General features: G+C 35.3%; 1 protein-coding gene across 1 annotated transcript in view; it reads left to right on the top strand.

The window, feature by feature from the left end:
- LOC117317010 (FK506-binding protein 5-like) overlaps positions 1-22679 on the top strand; it is a 28679-nt gene extending 6000 nt beyond the window's left edge. Inside the window, exons 3-6 of the mRNA XM_033871787.1 lie at positions 9938-10010; positions 15854-15997; positions 16700-16951; positions 17395-22679. Of these exons, the coding sequence (XP_033727678.1) occupies positions 9938-10010; positions 15854-15997; positions 16700-16951; positions 17395-19304 (2379 nt within the window). The 3' untranslated portion in view covers positions 19305-22679. The remainder of the gene's footprint in view (positions 1-9937; positions 10011-15853; positions 15998-16699; positions 16952-17394) is intronic.
- The last annotated feature ends 1421 nt before the right edge of the window (positions 22680-24100 follow it).

The following is a 24100-nucleotide window of genomic DNA, read 5'->3' as shown; positions in this document are numbered from 1 at the left end:
TTGATAGCTGTAAATATTAGTGGTTTTCTTTGGATTTTTCTGTCTCCATATTATTTTCTATAGTGTGAATAAATCTGCGATGTTTCTCTCTTAGCTTAATTATACACGTACATATATGTATTATACTGTAATTGCTGTAATTTTGACAGTCCGAGTTAACTGCCCATTGGTCTTACTCTATAATACCTATTATATTTCCCACCAGTTATCTGAACATTTCATTTAATCTGAAGTTTAACCAATATCAGAAATAATCACAATGCCAACCTATTGTTTTGTTTGTTTGTTGGGTTTGTCGTCCAATAAATAGCCTAGGTCATTTTAAAGCGGCGGTCTCCTTGTAGTAGTTGGTGAATACCTCACTGAACAACATACGCGAGGACCGTCTCATGTCATTCAGAGCAAATAGGGCCAAGTGTCTTGTATGACGAGTGTCGTCGATTTGACCTAGATTTGTATGTCGGGTACCGTCGATTTGACCTAGATTTGTATGGCGTGTGTCGTCGATTTAACCCAAATTTGTATGGCGGGTGTCGTCGATTTGACCTAGATTTGTATGGCGGGGGCCGCCGATTTGACCTAAATTTGTATGGCGGGTGTCGTCGATTTCGTCTGATCCTCACTTGTCATAATTTACATGAGTCTTTATGTAAATCTAATTTTTGTTCATATTAGCCTACTTTTAATCGATTTAGAGTTTGAAGTCCGGTTTCATTATTATGGCAGATGTTTGTATTTTTTTTTTTTTTTTTTGCAAAAAAAGTAAAGGCAAATTCATTTGCATTATGTGAACCTATTGTCAAAGTACAGCCAAAGCGTTCGAGTTCTTGCTCAAGGTGTATAATACTATTATTACTATTGACCTATATAATACAATACGGCACACGTCTGTAACAATAGATACAGGTATATAAAGTTTATACACAATAGATGGCAAGTAAGACTAGGCTACTTCCGGTAATCAGTGATCCGTTTGTAAAAATCAATACATTTGCTTCCGGTTCAGACGTATTTATAATGCTAGGCTACCTAACCTAGATTTTCATGTGACCCTGTCAATAAAAAAATCAAAGCATTTCACCATGTGGATTATTAAGTTTTCCTAATTGGTAATTTAAAACGACAATGGTAGTTGTATTTTATTGTACTGTATCTAAGTCTCATATCTATGGCTTTATAATGTCAGTTTATATTTGTATCCGCTGTATTGTTTGTATAAGTACTACTTTCCATAACATGGGCAGCCCTATTGGCGCTGTCACCATACATTGTATGTTACCATGCAATCAACATTTGTTCCTGAGACGAAGAAATGCCCCCAGCATCACCCTTTCCAGACCCTTGAACCCCTTTCTTTTTTTCCCACACATACATGTATGGATATACGTGAATCTGTCAGCACTTCTAAACAGCTATTCTAAAAATGTATAAACACAAGGAGAGGGAGTTCTATGTACTGGTTTCCAAATCATTTTTTTGGGATAAAATATTTGAAATATTGCAATTTATATCAATAAAATAAATCTCAATCTAGTGCTAATCTAATCACGTTAAAGATAGAATAAGTGCTTCATTTCGTTAAAAGTTTGGACACAAAATGCACCTCAAAAATTGAAAAAAAAAGTGCTGGAAAAGTGTTAAAGTTTAGCAGGAAAAACACATGACCAAAACAAAATAATGTTTGAATTATCAATAAAATAATGTTTAATGTCGTATAACTATGATTTTACACAGAAGTCAAATCGCAAATAAAGTTGGATTTTGGATGTTTTATTTGCCATAAAGCGTATTAATGGTAAGTCTTCAATTGGCTACAAAAATCTTGTAATTTTAACTTTAAGTTTATTTTACATCGTTCTGGTGTCATTGTGCTAATTACATTGTGACATCATCATCATCATCACAATACTGCCGATAGCCGTAGTAGGTCGACTGATGGCGTTTTCCTTTAAAACCCGTATTAGGTTTAAGTACGTAAAATGATGTCATCGAAATACAAATACCATGCCTAATGATGTAAGTATTAAACCCAAACCTACGTCACTACCAATGTTTGTGCTGAAGACATTTGTGAAGATCGAAGCTTGGCGGATAACACGCGGGCAGCGATTAACAACTATTCCGTATTATAACGTAACAATAACAATGACTAGCCGATAAACGAATATAAATAATCAGATTTATTGTGCCCAAATAATACCATTGTCACGCTGATCAGGTGAGGAGCTGTCCAACTGTGTCGGCAGTCTAGTCCCTTGATGTCAAGTTAATATTCAAATGTACATGTACTGTTATACAGTATAACACCCCCTCCCCCACGGATCCCTCTACTCCCTCCCCCGTCTAGACTGTTCCTACAAATAAAATGTAGTTTTCTTTTGCTTCTTGCAGCATACGTGTATTACATATCCATGTGTATGCCTAACCCCATCTCATTTAATGGAATGCAATTGACTCTCAAGCGAGTTCTCAAGATGGCGGTCGTTGCTCGCTTCAAACATAAAAAATTATGATTTTCCAGTTTTACAACGTGACGGATATCAACTTAATATCAGAATAGTTCCGTCAAACATAGACATATATAATTTATAAAAGTTCATCGCAAATGGAGAGTATCCGTCTCAGCAAAAAGTACGTTTACATGACGAATAACTGTTCCGCCATCTTGGATACAAGTGGTACATTTGAAAAAAAAAATAAGATCAACGAACACGTGTTTGGTTCTGCTTAGTAGATTCATGTCGGTACAACTTGTACGGACCCGATAAAGGGACAGACGGGTAGTTTTATATAAACCCCTCCCCTGTCGGGCGGTGTCTATATAAATTACATGTATCATTGTTGTCCACGTCTCCTCTCGAACCCTAAGTTGTGTCATTTGGTGTTGTACGTATATAGATCTGTGGTTGGGGATTAGTGCCAAGCACATGCCACTAATTAACCATTTCACCGGGGAAAATATTAAAGTTGTGCACTTAAATTTCGTTCTAAGTTATCGTAATTGCCAAGTTAAATCAAGGGTAGATAATCGATATAATATCGGAACAAGGGAGATAACTAGGTTTACAGGGTAGTAGAGATGTATACGTCATAAATCGGTATCTCTCCAGATTTTGTGTTTACATGTTGACTAGTTATAATAGGCAATTTCTATTATGTTTGAATTTCAGCTTTGTGGTGATTTACTTTTAGCTTAAACAGGTGTGGCACATACTTCAAAATATACTTATATTTAAATTGGAATATTTCCGTCGGCTTGAAGGCGCCTCTCTGCTAGTAACATGGCATATTTAAAGCCTACAATAAATTACATGTTCATTTCATGAAAATGTTATCTATGTACATTTTAATTATGTATGAATGAAGATGTAAATCTATAAATTATACACGACATCGAGTTGCGTCCATGGTTTTTTTGTGTGCGACATTATACTATTTGTTCATACACTACAGTTCGCATTGTAAGTAGATTAAGCTATTTTTGATTATCGCTAATATTGAACACTAAGTCTTGGCAGTTTTGCCAATTTACTAGCACTCTCCATTAATCAATTTATATAGTACATAATCGGCCACAATGAGTATACGTAATCCTATTATATGATATTGACGGTAAGGAAATGAAAACCGGAACAGGAACAACAAAAGATCAAGAGTGATTAATATATATATATATATATCACCGAATACAACTTTGTAGTGAAAGACACAAATAAACACATTCCTTATAAACGTGCGCAAACACAATTCACACAGCCTTTCTCTGACAAGTCATTGGTAATCGCAGAACTGAAGTGTTCACAAATGTCATTCCGTTTTCCATAGCATACCGGATGTACTACAGTCAAACCTCGTTAACTCGAAGTTATCGGGATCGTGAAAAAAACTTCGAGCTATCCGAGTTTTCGAGTTAACCGAGTTTCAATTTAGACATTTTGGTATATTTAGAAAAAAGCTTTCTTTAAACAAATATCAATTTATCATATTAACGTATTATTTTTGGTACTTTTATGAAACGGATTTGTGGGAGGGGGAATGACTGGCGTTGTGGTGGTGGTGCGGGTAGCACAAACTGTCAAAATGTGTCAGTATAACGATAATATCAACTTAAACAGTCATTGTTATGCATTAATTTTGCGAAAGAATACATTTAGAATACCTCGGATTGAGGAAACATTCAACAAAACAACGAGGACAACATTTTATGTTTGAGATATTATCCGTTTCATTGTGATACGTAGACCGGAGTTGTCATTATTGATAATGGAGTTATTGACACAATGTATATTTACATTAAAAATCATCTCCCGATTGTTTTAAAGTGTAAGTCAGATTAAATGTATAAAATAAACATTTCATCAATATGTAGATGAAATATAAAATTGCTTAGTCACGTTTAATAACGCCAATGACGAGACTGTTTATTCACAGTACGGAACTCCATAAACAAAGTGTTGTTAACATCAGTAGGGCGTTCCGCCAGGAAGACTTTGACAGTAAAATATTTATTCAATATGGAGTTAAAATACACAATAAAATCAATCCCTTTCAATATTGATTAGAATCCGAATTTGAATAGGCTTGTCTCAACACAACGACTGACTTACCTGACCCAGTAAGTACATAGGCGTTCTTCATTCACCGGGCCATCAAACGCCAATATCTCTTTCATATCGTGCAATTTATTCAAATATTCAAATATTTTTAATCCTGGTTGACACAGGTACTCATTTACTCACTTACCTGACACTTAACTGTCACAAAGAAATTCTGATTGTAAATATTTACCCCATTATATAGTGTACTGTGTTCATGTCTTGCAGAAATCCCCCTCATAAGGATCTAGAGGGGGAGGGGGGGGGGGGGGGGGGGGGGGGGGGGGGGCATTAAGTAACGTATTTTACAACCGTCTATTGGATTGAAGTTAGTGCTGGTCGAGGTGATATATTATATCATAAAGTTAACTACATGTATTCAGAGGCAGGGTTAAGAATTATGATTTTATAGATCATGCGCGGATCCAGGAATTTGAAAAGGGGAGGGGGTCCAGAAATTTAGTGGTAATGCGAGCGCCGTAGGCACCACTTTGGGTCTGGGGCCAAAATTTCGGAAAATGAAATGATTATAGCAAATTTTGCAATCTTTGGGAGATCGATTTTTGTTTGCCTGTTTCTTATGCCGTGTACAGTATATATGGGTATATGGCTTGATTACGTTTGATTTTATATATTATACTCAGGATAATATGACAACAATACTAATCTTCAATAAGATACATAATACTTACGTCGCGACCTCACGTTGAATTAATTACCATAAATAATCACACGGCACTGAAATATCATACTAATAAAAATTAATAACTAATATCGATATTATATCATGTTGTGTGAAGACGAATTAGTAATTTTGCAATAATAATAACACTGCGACATCATGTTTAATGTATAATCATATGTAGTTAAACGTGACTGAAATATCATTTTAATATACATTAATATCAACATGTAAAATTATTCGAATTAGAGTGATTTTGCTCATTGTATATGTACGTGATTAAAATTATCATTCAATGAAATGGATCACCTGAATTACAACTAATAATGTAATTAAGATATACATTATAATTGAGCTACAAAAGGTTGATTTTCATCTAAAATGTCACGTAAGGTTGATTTTCATTTTAAATGTCACGTTAAGGTCAGCGGTGGGTCACTGTGCCCGCACTATATATAAACGATGAACCCCTCCCCCCTCAAGACCCCCGATATAATATTAATGGGACTATAAACACATTCCTTGACTCATGTCATGTTTAGTTTACTACGAAGAAATAGCAGCATAATACATGTACAATGTACATTGTACCTCTCGGTGTTCAGGCAGATTTCGCGGGGGGAAATCCGGTAATGTACTATTTCGGATTTCAAAGATTCCAGTTTGATTTCAAAGATTCATTTCAAATTATTTCCAGACTTATAAGGAATACGATGGATTATGGATATGATGCAATATAGGTAAACATTAGAGCTATACTAGAAATGTCCGTGTAGAATTTACAGCGAAGGTTTACTTTGCCGACATCCCCACGACATGTGACCATATATATCCCGTCGCTGCGATGTGTGACCGGACGATAAACTAACACGGATTAAAACCAACAGATGTGTGTTTATTATAGACTACATGTAGAGCTGGATATTTAAAGTGTCACAGGCATATGTAATATACCATAAACGCTCATCTTCTTGGTATTTAATGATAACCACACTACTCACCTGTACAGGGGTAGGTGTTGATAGCAGTCGTTAATACGAGGGGATCATTCAGGCTGAACAAAGTTTACTATCTGGGTCAACCCATCCAATATATTCGTACAGTTTGAGCCCGAATGTTGGGTTACATGCGGCAGGGTACGGGGACCGCTTCCAACTTCTTAAACATGACATGGAATATGTGATATATGTAAACCGTTTGTCTATACTTGTTGAACCTGAACTAGGATATGTGACAAGACAATTGTTGAACCTGAACTAGGATATGTGACAAGACAATTGTTGAACCTGAACTAGGATATGTGACAAGACAATTGTTGAACCTGAACTAGAATATGTGTCAAGACAATTGTTGAACCTGAACTAGGATATTTGACAAAGTGAACCGTTGGCCAATTTGAGAGGATGAACCGTTTACAAGTATTTATTGAACATGAACTAGAATGCACGGTAAAGTGAGCCATTCGCCATCACTTCATTGAACCTGAGCTTGGAAGAGTGAAACGTTTGATTATACTTACTGAACTTTGGTGGTTAAATGAACAGCTTAAATGTACGTACGGTCTTCCAACACGGGGCACATGTGCAGTATACAGTAAACTGGACAAGATATGATACTTAGGACATTTAGGGCGTTTATGGGATTATATATCTAGCGGAAGAGAACAATTCAAACAATGGGGATTGTATTGTGGAATGATTATTTACAAACAACATCAGAAATGCTGGATTTGTGACAATGGAAGTTCAGGGATGAAGCCTACAATTTAGTTTAAACTGTATCTATTGGCAATATCCATTTAACGATATATATACAACATATACATATACAAAAAAACGAATCGGAATCAAGTGTCAAGACACTTAAATAAATCTGACATATATATATATAGATTGGCGTAACATAACAGTATAGACATGATAAAACATGACATCGTATCCGTAATGACGATATAGTATAATGTGAAACATCAGTTGGAATGACTAATACATTGTAGTTAACAAAAAGGGATAAAAAGGTGAATGTTGGATTTGCTGCTTCCATCTGGCAGTAGATAGGTATTAAGGTATGGTATTAATCTAAAATAATAAAAGTTCAAGCATACAGTTTGATATGACATACATTTAACAGCAAAATCACGAAAATAGATGATATCCCTAGACTTAGAAACAGATGAACCAATAAAAATCTATAAAAATAGAAAGTGTCTCTATTTCGGTGACAAATAAAGAAGCTAATTTTAATCGTACAATCAAGATAAATAACATGCAGGTTCACCGATAGTTAATTTGGAATTACATTCCCTGGCATATAAACGCGATGTCATATGTACAATATTTATATAAGTAAAAGTGTTAAGTAAGATACATGTATATAATAAATTGTGGGATTGAACCTGATTATAGACCCAAACTTATAATAAATTCTATAAAGTGTATGTTACATTGGCTAGCGTATACCATTACGGATCACTATGCTTTAATATCGATTTCAATCCTATATATTCACTTGCTTTAATAATATATTAAATCAACCGTGACGGAATATAAAGATTTTTTCACTGTCTATGTAAAGATATTTAATAAAAGGAATTAAATCGTCTTTACTTATTGAATTTATACATCATTATACTAAATATCCTTTCCCTACATATGGTTCATCATAATTCGAGATTTATATTGAACCATCAACATTTATCAGCTGTGTTAGGTACATAAAGTTCAATTCGGTACCCTTTACTCTCGGTGGTAGTTTTCCACTATTTAATATATAGCAAATACATATTCTTGTAGAACCAGTATATTTTAAAAACATGGTTGCCTGGGGAAAAGGTTAAGGTTTACAAAGAACGGCATCTATAACGTCACACTCCTAGAGTGATCTACATTAATTCTCTATCCATTAAAAGGTCACGTGTACGTGCGTCTAATATACAGGTCTGAATTAATATATATCAATATACAGTATATACTTATATAAAATGTGTATATCAGAATAAGTTACACTGTATCACAAAGTACTTTATCATTTTGCTTCAGACAGTCTGTTCTATGTTTTATACCTTAACCCGCATTTCAGGATTAATGTTGATCTATATTGAATACATCTTAATTGACATCAAAGACGATTAAAATAGCACACCATCAATGTGACGTTCCAGAACCACACATTAAGCTATATTGCTACACTAATTTAACTGCCGGAAGGTAAACAGGTTTTAAGCATTACTATTGATACCATCAACATTCCATGACAAAAGGCACCCCCAACAGTCTCCATTACCACAAGACTTTGATTGTAAATTTTTTTTTTAAACATCCAAAACCCAAAATAACTTATTTTACATTAAAAACAAAGCTACATAACGTTCTTGGTCGTAAATGAATCAAATATATCACAGAAAAACTGAAGAAACGCATAAGAACGATAGACTTTTTAAAGACAAACAAGACAGGTGTTATTGTAAGTTGCTAACGTCTGTGTCAGTCCTTTATCAAGCGACGGGACACCCGTATTTTACCGAACCTTACGACGAAACTATTAATCAATATCCGACAGGTATAAATCTTTCAGGATTTACCAAAGGGTTAGCACATACTAGAGGGAGACATTTGTCAATTTTTCAAGTAGTGATACACAACTAAACCTGTTCTAAAAAAAACATAAAAAATTAAGTTTCTATGGCACAATTTGTTGCCATGCGCTCAAAATCCATTTCTATATAAGTTTGTATACAATAATAAATATCTATAGAGAGATATATCGAGTAAACTGACGTATCTGAGTCACTCGATCGATACCGGTTCGTAATTCGAGGGCATGGAAGTGTATTTAGAGTGACAATCAACATGACAAGTCCTGGCGATTTGCTTTTTATGTGGACCATGTGCTGTAGTAAAATTCGATTGGAATTCTACTGTTGATATATACATTTGTACCAGGCCAACAATGGTATGACGTAGATTAAAACGAAGTTCCTAAGTGATTCCAGCGACACGCCGGATTTAAATTACGTAACAACAGGGAGCTCTTCCTTAATCCGTATACCAACGAACAGTCGTTTGTCGAAAATCAATTTGTCCTGCAGGCCATCGGGTGTAATGTGTATGTTTATACTCATCGTGATGGAACCATTTTGTATGTTGCATGATGGTCTTATGATTACAATATCCGGCGTGTGATCAGCGAGTTATTGTCAAACAAGATCTCTGGGGATTTATCAATGCAGTTTATGCGCTGACTTTGGTTGATTTAAGCTCAATTACATTTTCGTCCGATGGTTGATTAAGCAATTAAGGATATTTTTTTTTATCAGAATGCAGAACATTTGGATTATATCAACGTCAGGTGTATGTTTGGATTTCATAGTGAATATGTGAAAACTACCATTGCTTTGGTAAAACAAAGATCGACGATATGACATTGTCTCGATATGGACTGGGGGATGATATAACTTCTAACATGAACTAGATAGCTGAAATCAAACCAAAGGGGACAGATAATTTGCCCCTAAACATTGTTTTATCACTCGAGAAACAAACCCGTCTATTAGTGAAGCAGTCTGTTGGATATTGTAACAGTGCATGTAACTAAATAAACAAGGATTCATAAGTGTGTAATTGTTTAAAGACTAACCATGTCATTTCGGCACTTTCTTCAGGAGGAAAAGGAGAAGGTAGTGGAACCATCTGCCGAGGAAAAGAAAGAGGCCTTCCGAAGTTTCCTCAATGAAAGTAAGTATGCCTCATTTTCACTATTTTTTATCACTTCTTACAAACGTTTTGTTGTGTTATATGAGAGGATTGCCGGTTTTTTTTAATTTTGTTTGTTTTGTTTTTTCGGGGTTTTTTTGTTTGTTTTTGTTTCTTGCTTTCCGATTTCATTTTTGGTCCTGATCATCAATGATTTAGTCCTAGAATGACAAATAACTGTATACGTCATCTTTATATTACGTCGGCCTACGTAACCTCAGCTGAAGATCTGAGGTGCGTGGTTCGACGCTCCCTACCCGTGGTCAGTTTGTGCTTCTCTGGAAGCTGAGGAACGGACTGGTCTGTGCTGTCAAGGTTGTGTCCTTGGGCAATAAACGTTAGCCTTGTTGATCTGGATGACATGCGATGGGCTTCCCGTATGTTGTTAAGTTGGGTAGCCACCAGCTACTACAAGGATACATCGCCTTAAAATGACCCTGTCTGTTTACGGGGCTGACAAACCAATCAAACTTTTTAAATTCACTATTTTGGAAACGGTTTATCTATTTCATGTAAATTTATATCTAAATATGGCTGTTACTGTTATGTATTTTTGTGCAATTCCCTGACATTGTTCTGTGGTAAACCCTGCTGGTAGACTTTAGTCCACAAGGATTACAGTTTCCCGGCATGCCATGCCTATATTCCTTTGAATAGTGACATCTGTCACAATACAAGTATGCTATGCTATTAAAGAGATTCTATATAGAATCGCACGTGCATTACACTGATTGAATTACGGGGTTACTGTGCCTCGCTTTCTATAGTACACTTCTGACACCAGTATCATTGTCGCTAATTCTTTATATTATATACTGATACAAACGAACACGGAAGACGATATTAAATACATATTGTTGATCATTGAATATAGTCGACAGGCGTCAACTAACGTGATATAATCCTGCTCATTGTCCAATATTCATATGTTTGTTTGAGTGGCATTACAACTGACTCACCAAAGTTATCCTGCGGAAAATATTTAAGAGATTCAAAGTCATCCGTAACATTTCCTCAATAAGCACCTTCTTCGCTTTCGGACGACACATGATCAAGTCCAGGCATAACGATGATTCTTAAAACTCCCATCTGTTAAAACATTTGGTGGACTTAGATGTAGCTCACGGTCTTGGCTCCCTTAACATCTAGGTATTTGTTGTTTTCCATCGAACGTGACTTCAAGTTCCATATGAAAATGGTTTTATTAGAACATTGCAAAAAATTGTATTGAATGCAATTTCATGGGATTTGAAAAGAAATTTTGAATCAAAAACACGTTATATTTTGCTCGTACTACGAACATGCCCTTAGAATTTCTTCTCCGACAGTAAAAAGAGCTGGCGATCTCTAGATCTCGCAGAAGGTTATAAGCTGGGGTAGTGACCTTTTTCTGTATAAAGATTTTTCGGGGGTAAAGCGGGGTCATTCGATTTGTTTCCTTTTTTACGTCTCTTTACGTGCGCTATACCGGTGATTGTCTGCTAATGTTACGTTTTATTACGCCATGCAAATTGGTCAATTTACAATCGGATCTAATGTAGGATCTAACACCGTAATATGAGATAATACGGGATTTCTCGGGATAAGTGACCTATTGAGGCGTGGTCATCGCGGGCCAGCTTGTTTACTTTTACGATTAGAGCTTGACATATCCCTTCTTAATTCTGATTAGTGTAAATAGAGAAAATCCCTTTCATCATATTCAATGTGTTATATAATATAGGTTTTAATGGCATTTAGTAAAGAAAAATAGCATGTGAAAATATTCAATGGCCATTCGTAGAATATATGAACGAACGACCTACATGTATGGTCACATTTCTGTGGTGTTAACTGGACGGAATTGACATTGGACCTGAATACAGTTAGTTTGAAATGAAAAGGACATAGGATTACTCTATTGGAATTCGTAAGGATTTTTATGAAATACTTTCCAAAGACAACTGTTTGCGAGAAGGTGTAGGTAGAGTGTGCAGAAAATGAAGGACGTTCACATGAACGATATGTATTCCAAGCGCCAGAAGAAACGAAGAGCGTCCTTATATATGTTACGCATATACAAAATGTATACATGTAAGTAGATCGTCCTTATATATTTTAAACTTGTATACATGTAAGTAGATCGTCCTTATATATGTTAAACTTGTATACATGTAAGTAGATCGTCCTTATATATGTTAAACTTGTATACATGTAAGTAGATCGTCCTTATATATGTTAAACTTGTATACGTGTAACTAGATCGTCCTTGTTTATGGAAGTAGAATGTGATTACGTAGTATTTACACAGAGTAATTAATGAATTGTAGGAGAAAGCGGATATGAATCAAAGTAATTATCGTTGTATAGCTACGCAATATGTACAGACGTGCTCAGATGGATACTTATGAAATATACACCATGTATACTACAATATATTCAGAATTGAATTAAAATCTTTAATCTTTAAATTCAGATATATTTAAATGGTATGTAAATAGATACAATAAGATATTTTCTCGTTTTATTCGCCTGTGTAGGTGTAGATGGTGGTTGTATGTACAAAGATTTCATATCCTACCTCATCTGATCCATTAGGATATTCGGCCTATTTACATGTTAAGTTTAATGAGAGGATATGTATCCAACCCTTGATCTGACTACCCTCTCTGATACACCAGTCTCTTGAACACCATAGCTATATTCTTGTAATGGTTAGAAATTATAATCTAAAATTCATTTATCAATTATGGACCTCTGATGAGGTCAGTATGTTGTTACTCCACTTGGTGATTTGAATTCGACCTTGCCACGTGTTCATGACCTGAACAATTCTAATTGTGAGATGTCATATGAATATCAACATTGGCCTTGTAAAGCTTGACATTCGGCCTCGGTGAATATTGTTCAAGCTAGGTTCGTAAATCAGGGATATATTTCACATGGCGACCATAATTAAGTTTTATTCTTATACATTTCGAAATATTCAGTACATATGCTCTGCCTGTTCTAAATGTAGAAATATGTAATACATAATATTATCATTATGCTCTAGCTGTTTTAACTTAAGAAACATAGGGTCCATATACTACGCTTGTTCTAATTTTCGAAATATGGGGTTCTTTTATACGTACATATGACCATCTTTTATCCAATAAGAACAACGAGAAATCTTTTTTCTTTCTATTAACATTTCACTTTATAAACAATTATCAAACTATTAATATAAATGCTACATGTATGTTTGAGTTAATTTGTGAGGTTCTATACACCATTAAACAAACTCTTCATCTATCCCTTCCTTTCATGCTTGAAAATTTGCACATACATATTTCTTGCCACACTGATTTAGTGTATAACTGCAGTTAGACAGTTCAATACCAGAAGAGGCCCAGAGGGTCTGTATCGCTCACCTGGTTGGATTTGACAAACGTCAAAATAATATTCATGTTCAATTTGTTAATATCTAGATTTGCTGATGTCAAATAATGTTATATATGGTTATGGGGGCCCTGGTGTATTTTTCAACCCATGGGGACTTAATTTCTTTGATATTCAATGTATCTTTGAAACCCTTGGGATCCCCACTCTTTAACCATATATAGCATTGTTGGGCATAAAGAGATAAACACATTCATGATGTAAAAATAGGCCCTGGGATCTTTCTTTACCCCTAGGGTTTTAAAACCCGAGAACAAATATCAACTGAGGACGGAACCCGATATTGTTGTTTTCTGTTCTCACTTCAATAAAACAATGTGTCGACCGAGATCAAATCAGTGATTATTATAAAATGAAAATATTTGAGATTGTATTTAAATGTTCAACATTATATCCATAAGAGACTGCGATATAAAACAGTTGTAAATGTCATATTATAGGTTTTTAACACTATTCAATCCAAACAATAAAATCAAATATGCATCAAAAATGCATTTTAAGTTTTAAAGACAAGATAGTATATATGTTGTACTAAACTGGGCTGTAGCTAAGCTCCGCAATATTAGTTTAAAGTGATACTAATAGTTGCATTTTCGCAATATTTTTGTTATTGAGGCATTTTTCCCTTTAATCACAATTTTCTCAGTGATTCTTCTTCAGTATTAATAATAAGCGAAAATGTCGACATAGTTATCTTTCCCAAGATGAAAATGCTGGCATAACAGAATATTTTTAGGTAAAAAAAACTCATTGCTTAATAAGCAGTTATTTGCAGGCTCTGAATTACCTAAACTAAACCTCGAGTTAATCAGTGTCTTCGAGTTATCAGGGTTCGATATAATGAAGTTGATGTATCTATGACCTATGTATGACAATATATCGACTGGTCATATTCTATCGACTTACATATACAGTAGTAACTACGGCTAACATTTCTGATATAACTATATAATTGTCACTCAACTGTACTGTAAAGGCCTCAATAACACGGCCAATATTTACATACTAATGACATATCATATTTCTCAGTAATACATATTTTTCTTATCGAACCTTTTCTGGTTACACAAGTTAATTAACATTATTTATATAGGAAGCCGTGTCTATGAAAACCAACAAACGATGTCTAATTTTAAAAATTAAAAATTCAATTAAGGGATTTTCATTTTAATCCTATATCACATTTGTCATTTAAACGTTCTAGATATAATTACTAGACGTCAATTTCAGTTGAATGGGCTAGTTTAAATGTCTTTACATACTTTGGTTTTCCTTTGTGACGAGATCTTTAATCTTCTACCTACCTACACATGTAATCTACATGTAAATCGCACCACGTAGACACACTACCTGTTGTAATGGTGTGTGTATGCCTACCATTGTAGTATTTGTTTACTGTGCTGTCAGCGGAAACGGTATACTACGTAAATAGAGGATATCTAGCAGTGTCTTCAGTTGTACAAAATATATTTCACAAGTGGGGCTAATATTTTGATATTTTTCACGAGTACGGAGCACGAGAGAAGGATAAAAAAATATTAGCAACAAGAGTGAAATATATTTGGTAATACTAAAAATACTGTTATATCTCTAGCAAAATATACAGGTCAGTTTTAGATACCCCGTTTGTAAGCTGTGTTTTGATGGGTCAAATCAGAAAAAAAACTATTATTTGATTTTTAAGTTTTATTACTAAAGTGAGACGCCATTTGATATATTCTAGCGACTGTTATTCCGTACATGCTGTTAGAACTTAAATGATACCATGGTAACTTTTTCAAAAGTACCCTGTACATTATGATAAAAATAAAGGTGTTACCCCATCTTCGCTAGCCAAGGCTTGTGATTACGTTACACTCCACGAACCCTTGGCATAGAACATTCAACATTTGTCTATTGGTTGATTTCGTGATCGGAGACTTCAGGGCACACACAACCATTCAGCTGCTGTTTCTCGCGAACCAAGTCCCTAACGAAAATGTGTTTATGAGGTCTTTAGTTATTTTCTTGAGTAATTGAAATATAAAAAATAGATAGCGTCTTTATACGAGAATAATGAGTAATGTCTTAAAAATGAATAAAAACTATATACTCCTTATGATAAAAGAATGACGTAGCGCTACCGGTGAAAAAGGTTGGGATTTCCCAGGTGGGAGTCGTCCGTCCAGTGTAAATATCAAGGCTTCTGTCCTTCGAACACACGTGTGCTTTAATATGCCTTTAAATCTGTACGTAACATCATTTCTCAGGTGGTGAAACTTTCAAACTTTGATTTGATATAGATTTCACATCATTTGAACTTCGAAATGAGCAATGGAGGGAGTTGGAGTCACAAGTAATATTACATAGTAAACTATTTAGTTGTGTGAGTCTTTTAACTAAGATTGTCTTCTTTATTGTTGCAGCACTAAAATCCGTCTTCGATCTGATCATGGTCAACGACAAGATTAACATCACCATAGACAACGTATTCCCGCTCATGAAGACGCTTGAACTGGATACCAAAGATGAGGCTATCCTGGATATGGTCCGAACCTCCTGTATTGAGAGTAAGTCTTTAATTTTCATCTATAGCAAAGGCGATATTTCTCATTTTTTTTATTTGATTTCATCTCCTATGTGCGAAAACATGTGCAAAAAAGCAGATTTTCATTATTGTTGGTTGTGTTAAAATTGTTCATGTGCATTGCCTTTTATAAAAGTCTTTGTGCTGTGCCAGGGTGCTGCCCTACTTGTGTACATGTTTTCTGCCTATTTAAGTGGTAGTGATAACTCTTATTGAATGAGCCTCGTATGAATGTATGTTATAGGAAATCCAATCTATTTTCTGTTCTACTAAACAAAATAACATATTTGTTGTACTAAATTGGACTGTAGACAGGTTCAAAATATAAATTACAAGTGAATCAGTGATACTAAATAGTTGCATTTTAGCAATATTTTCTGTCGAGATATTGAAGCATTTTTCCTTTAATCAAAATTTTTCTCAGTTATTCTTCTTCGAATTAATAATAAGCGAACATGCCGACATAGTTATCTTTCCAAAGATGAATATTCTCACACAACAGAATATTTTTCAAAAAAGATGTTTCCACTTTTCTTAAGCATTTAACACTTGGACACATCTATACGTAGCACATCAATCAGTAGCTTCATACCCAGGGTTGATTATCAAATTATTTACTAGTTTGTTTCGCGTATACTTCCTACAAACATGATTTAGCCACTAATGTAACGATTGTTTGTTAAAGCGTTCGGCGATATTGACGAGGAAGAATTCGACACTGCCATTGTGGACCTCAGGAAACGGAGTGTGGGGGAGGATTTCGAAGATGACATGAGATCAGCATTCAATCTGATAGATTATGACGAGGACGGATTCATCACCACCTCGGATATCTACCAGCTGATGATGGGACTGGGGGAGATGCTGACTGACTATGAGCTGGACGATCTACTCAAGGCCGCTGATAAGGACAGGGACGGGAAGATCAGTTACAAAGGTGCGCAGCAGAGAAAAAATATTCAACTTTTACCTGTTTTAAATAACTGTTATCTGACCGATATTTCGATATATAATTTATCTTTAACATATTAGCTTGAACAATTGAAATATCCCGAATATTGATATCACACGAGATAAATCTGATGCTTATATAAAGATGAATATTATTTCGTAAAACGCTTGGACAAACATCTAATATTTGCTAATTACATACGAATGAATAACAAAGTTTTGTGTATCCTCAAGGTTATCCTGCAATACATGAACATTCTAACTCAGAATAATTGATTTCATAAATCATGTAAGCTCCTGATTTCATTGTGGTTAGACTATAGCACATGATGTATATATTACATGTGTAATACTTCTAAACTTCCAAAGGTAACACTTCCTGATTATATTTTAGCTGCATTTCTATATCTAGTGGTATTTTGTGTTTAGATTTCAAGCTGTTTCTGGTTGGTGAGTGGACAGAGGAGGATGAAATCCGTGAAAATGGTGTTGATATTGCCGAGGAGGAAGAAAATGAGGAAAAGAAAGAGGAAACGAAAGATAACGGGAGCAAAGAAGGAAAAGCTGAAAACGTCGAAGAAACAACTAAACCTAGCGATAAAGAGGAAATAGAAGAAGAGAAAAAGGATGGGAATTACAATCAAGAAGAGAAGGGTGAGGAAAAGATGGAAGAAGAAGAGAAGGAAAAAGTCAAACCATCCCCGAAGTCGAGAAATAGTTTGTTGTGGGGATACCTTAGCTCCGAGAAAGAGGAGGAAAGCGACGCAATGACTAAGTATTTACAACAACTGGAAGCTAAGGAAAAAGAAATTGAAAATATCAAAGCTGAAAACGAAAATGGAAATAAGGAAACGTCGGATGATAACGAAGATGAACTGAAAGAAAAAAATGATGAAAAGCTAGAGTCACCTAAAGAAGAGGAAGGCTCAACACCTGTAATCGATGATAAAAAGGAAGATGGCGATGTCGGCAGTAGTGTGAAATGTATAGATGACGTTGAACATGATACCGATTCAAAACCTCCGGATGACATTGACAATGATTCAAAACCTCCAGGGCACGTTGACGATGATTTAAAATGTCGAGGAGACGTTGACGAGGCTTCGAAACCACCGGGAGACGATGACGTTGAGGGTATCGAAGATGCTCGGAGTGTGATTTCCGTAACGGTTAAACACCTAGATTCTATAATGGAGGAGGGTGAGGATGATCAGGATCATGGCCATGTGCCCGTCTCGAGACCTCAAAGTATACGAAAGTCTCAACTTATCAGACAAAGTTCTTCAGCTTCACTGCGCATTCGGCCAAGTTCGGGTCTGACTGAATCATCCATTGACGCTTTTGGGGATGATTCCGGGATTGATTTTATAGATGGAGATGATTTAAAAAACGAGGAGGTGTTTGATAATTTCGACGATGAAGGGGTTTATTCCAGAGAAAATTCCGCAAAAGACCGTGTTCTGTCTGCGAAAAGTCGTGGGTATCATTCTCAAAATTCGCATATTTGCCAATCTATTGAGGAGGCACCTAAAGATGGATTTTGGGAGGAAGATGTTCCTAATGAAGGGCAAAGATCAGTCAGTACACAGTTAAATTTTTACGCTTCCGATCCTGTTATAAAAGAAATCATAAAATCCAAGTCGCACAGACTCCATCTTTGCACGGAAAACAATGGTTCCATTGGTCCATACTACGGAAAAAGGGAAGCGGATTCATCAATTGACCTAGAGTCGGACATAAGTGTAGATCAATCAACTAAAGTGAGCGCTGACCGGAAAACACAAGAGAGCTCCAATAAACGCTTACACGTACAGAATCTGGTGGTTAATCATTCGTACTGTGAGGCGGGCGTGGAGGAGGTGGACACCGATAGAATGGAGTATGGGGACGAACTTGACGTTGATCAGAACTTCCGGCCGTACTCTGCTATAAGAAGACCGAGGACGGCGGTGACATTTAAAGAGGCAAAAAGGCGAGGGATGACGAAATCAACCAATGAGGAATATTCTAAGTACGACTCTGGGATTGATTCCCCGGACACCGACGACGACAAAGGTGTCAGTATAGTGGATCTATCTCAAAGACTTAATACGCAATTCGGTGAGTTAGAGGCCCCCAACCAGTCACTACAACACCATGGTTACAAGAGTGTGTGGCCTTTAGCCCGCGTAATGGCGGCGTATAACAATAAATATAACGAAGGTAAGAGTATGCAACTTAACTCTATATCACGGAGATTGGAACGTCGCGAGATACCCGTATGTTGGAATGAGCGTGAAAACCCCAATATAACATTTCGGGAAAGACCTCAAACAGCACGGGAAACCTTTGAATATTAGAGTGAACTCGAGACCTCAAACTGCTAGAGCTCAAAGTAGTGCTGGAAGCCGACAGAGGCCATCGACAGCGGGTAGGAATATTCGAGCAAGGCCAAACACAGCTGATTCGGCTCGGGTGTCAAAGCCGCCTGTTCACCATGTCGTGTTAAATCACAGTTCTGTGAAACAATCCAACGGCGGTATAATCAACTTATCGCTGCCATTTCAAACAGACAGCAAAACACGGTACAAGCGCGTGTCGCATTGCTCCAACTACGGACAAAATAGCACCCTTACCTGCTGACGCGATCGTGCATTATGATTGTGAGGTCATAATGAATCAAATTTAACCCATGTTCAAATCAAATACCCAAGGTGGTCAAATTTTGTTACGAAGCAGGAATATGTTATATAATAGTTAGTAGATTTGTTAGTTAGATTTCTTAACTGCGTTTTTACAATATAAGAGAGGTTTAACAACCAGGCATGTACTTTAGGGTTATCTTACAATTATGCTTATTCTAACACCAAATGCAGAGGATATTTTATCAGAAAAAAATACTGAAAGATTTAGACTTACACGTAAGATTCGCAAACGGTTTAACTGTCCAACATTACTGTAGTTAACTGTTACATGTACATGTGTATAGCATGCTAAATATGTACTTACAGTTTCAACGAGCACGTGGAATTCTAACATACCTACCCTCGCGAGGTTGCTAAACCTCTCCCAAACAACTCTCGGTAATCTCCGGATGACTCCTCGGTAATCTCCGGATGACTCCTCGGTAATCTCCGGATGACTCGTTAGATTATTACAGAGCGCTGTTATTGTGACTTTCCAATTCTGTTCTTTGTTATGTATTTATAATTTTTATATTTGTAAAAAAAATGCTATTTAGTTCTACTTAGAGCAAGTATGATCTATTTTTAGTTTTATATATTTTAGATTTAATTACAATGGTAACGATACCTGGTACAACTAGGCTGATACAGATTCGTTATTGATATGCTATCTTTGTCAATATGCAATGTAATGCGTAATCAAATAATTCTATTTTCTATGCTATCATGTACTAATATCATGATATTAATGCATAATTAATTGAATCTCGATGTAAAAAACTGCGGTGGTTTTCTCTCTCAGACTAAATATTTTTCCTCTGATGTGTAACCCTTTACAACAACAGCAGGCTAGAGCAACGCTGCTAAAATATTTGTTAAGTTTTTGTTGTTTGGACTGGGTGGGGACTTGTAGACTATCCACGTGTAAACCGAACCATAATTCTAACGGTACACAGTAATAACTATGAACATTATTAATAGATGCACATATTGCAAATATTTTAAATTCAAAAATTGAAATCGCATGCCATCAATAAATTTGATTTTCAGTCAAACAAATTAATTGATTGGTAATGGGGAACAGTTATCAACCAATTAAACAACACGATTCAACTCAATTTATCAGCTGATCCATGGAAACAGATTTCGTTGACTGGACTTCAGTTTTCTGCATTTAACAAGGGAGATAACTAAATGCATCACTTCCGCCAAATAGGCAAATAATGGAATGATGTTGATAATAAAATGGCAAGAGTCTTCGTGTCATCGATGACACCCGTCATGGGAATCTAGGTCCAATCAACGTAATGCAGTTTTCTCAAAATAAGAGTCATGAAGACCCATGAAATTTTATGAAATGTATTTTGTTTTGAAAAATATATAAGACTTCAAGTAATTTATAAAGATTCTTAACGCAATAGTGTACATCTATCCTTGGCTCATGCTAAACAAATTAATGTCCCTCGGGTGTTTTTTTTTTTTTTTAATTTTCAATTTCGAGTTAGAATTACGGTCTCGTGAATATGTCTTTATTGTCTTGTTTTTCTGGTTAAGATAAGGCGTACAAAAGTGCTTCAAGTGTGGATGTGTGTAATTGGTCATAATACAGTAGTGCGATAAGATTGAATGTATATGCTTTCCAACTAGTCGACAATAACGGAAACATACATGTGCAGTGTACAACTTGATGTTAAGGCCATCTGTTAGATCTGTGCATACCCAACATGTAAACATTGATGGTAAATATTGATACTACCAGTATTTAACCACTTCTCCAGTTTCAGATTTCATAAATAGAAACAGCGAAATGAAGAAGCATAATATGTAAACTGTAATTTGGCCATAATGTGGTACCATCCTGTTCTTGATTAAAACGATAATCATATTTGTTTTCTATTGGTACAAACTTAAGAAAATAAGTAATATATATTATTAAAAATCTAATTTTCGGGTTAACAAACTCTTAATCGACCTCATCAAAAGGCTCCAAAAAGTAGACCTCATTCGAAATACGTTATTGTTTGACAATAAGAGTAGACAATAGAACATTTTATAACTTTATCAAAGTTGTTTACACTCCTGTAAATAACAATTAAGATATTGTCAATTTATGCATGTTGCTGACTTTGTGTATTTCTGATTTAATTAGTAATGCCTTATGCTACTTCCTCTGTTAACAGTATAATTACAAAAGTACATAATATCTTGGAATGAACTTGCCAATGTAAACGTATCGGTATTTTGTTGAATCATTTCTTTAATATAACGTTTTTACTATAATTTGACAAATTAAGATGTTATTTAAATCTCGCTTAAACAACAGAAAGAGACAAACATGTTATTCATCATATCAATACGATTGAAGATACCAACAGAATATATTTCAATTAGGTTGATGGGATCAACAGAATATCTTTCAATAAGAATGACGATATCAACAGAAGATATTTCAATATGATTGATGAGATCAACCGAATATATTTTAATACGGTCGTCGAGATCAACAGAATATATTTCAATAAGGTTGACGAGATGAACAGAAGATATTTCAATAAGGTTGACGAGATGAACAGAAGATATTTCAATAAGGTTGACGAGATCAACAGAAAAAAATAAATGGACGTTCTTCTGTTATACATCGTTGTAGTTGTTTAAACATGTAATAGTGCTGTGATACAATATTCATTAATGATATACTCATCGTCTTCATTATAAATGTGCCAAACACAACTGATAGTAATCGTTTAATTCCTTTTTTAACAATAGTCTGTTATTTGTATAATTTATATATTGATTGTGAATACTGTTGTGTATGGACTAAATGTTAACTCTTCAGATTAAAGATAAAATATTAACGCGCCTCAGCAAATTAAGCTTTATAATTAATATATTTCATTGCAAACACAAACCGTTGAAATGGTGAAGTTCTGGGGTTATTGGCCATATTAAACACAATTAAGGGATTTGACAATCATAAAGGTTACAGTACAACATGTAAATCTAATATGTAAAGTTTTGGATTCGATTCAATTAAATTCCAGTATGAAATGACATGTTTCCGCATTTATGTTTTACATGTATTAGAGAGTAACAGAAGGGAGATAACCCTTTTTTATATACTGTCATACTAGTTGCATGATAATTTATTGAAAAATTAATAAAATTCGCACGAACGCTACAATGCTATTCTTCTTATTATTTTTCAGAAAGAGTGTATTATTTTCAGACGTGTTCTTGAAAAATATCTCAAGAGTTCTCATTTTGTATTCTATAACGGCATGATTCGGGTAAGTCAATGCAATACAAACGCAGAATGAGAGGGGTTGGGGTGTCTACTTTTTGTCGTTTTGAACCAGCTGTAACTTAATGCTAAGATGTGAACAAAACCGTAACACTCGATTGAAACTTTTGAAATAAGCAGACAATGCTTGCGCTAACATTACATCAACGTCGAAGCCAGATTCCTACTTGTGAAATTTAAGTCTGGTCTTGAATAATAACTGGGTTAATATTTCTTGTGGCGAAAGACATCCTGAAATGTGATGCGATGACGGGAGTCGTACTGGCGTGCATCAAATATGTTATACGTAACGTTTACCGATTCGGAGCACTGGTTTTGTCTCCTTTCCTTTGTGATCAATTTACATATCAGCCAATGATTTGCACCACAATATAAAGATCAAAAACTTGATTGTTTGAGTTAATTTAACAACATTTACTCTAAGGCTGCGATCTGCCTACTACTACTACTACTACTACTACTACTACTACTACTACACTACTACTACTACTACTACTACACTACTACTACTACTACTACTACTACTACTACTACTACTACTATCACTACCACAACTACTACTACAACTACTACTGCTACTACTACTACTACTACTACTACTACTACTACTACTACTACCACTACCACTACCACTACCACTACTACTACTACTACTACCACCACCATCACCACTACTACTACTACTACTACTACTACTACTACTACTACTACTACTACTACTACCACTACTACTACTACTACTACTACTACTACTACTAGATGCTGTCTTATATGCGTTCTAAAGACTAGCCCGACCAGCAACAATAATTATTACTGTCTTTCGAATTGTGATATTGTGATGTCTAAACAAATCATTCATCTTATCGTGGAACTTGATGAACGTATACTATGGCCTATTTCGGGCGTCAACTATTTATAGTTAGGCTATTAAATGTACGTCTAATGTGATTACATATGTGTATAAAAAAAAAAAAACCAATCTTTGCCGTGCTTCCAAAATGTGACGCATGCTGAAAAGAAGTCTAATCGCTATAGTCGGACTAAGTCGGAGCAAAGTCAACTAGACATGCGCATTGTAACATCTTGTTTCTCTACACATGCGCATTACATGTAACAATCCTAAGGTTATAGTCACTATATAGTATAACGCATCTTCAGCACTTTCTTTCGA

This window comes from Pecten maximus, chromosome 18, assembly GCF_902652985.1.
Source record: "Pecten maximus chromosome 18, xPecMax1.1, whole genome shotgun sequence".
Taxonomy (NCBI): Eukaryota; Metazoa; Mollusca; class Bivalvia; order Pectinida; family Pectinidae; genus Pecten; species Pecten maximus.
Note: the sequence above shows the minus strand (reverse complement) of the source record. Positions and strands in the feature narration are given on the sequence as shown.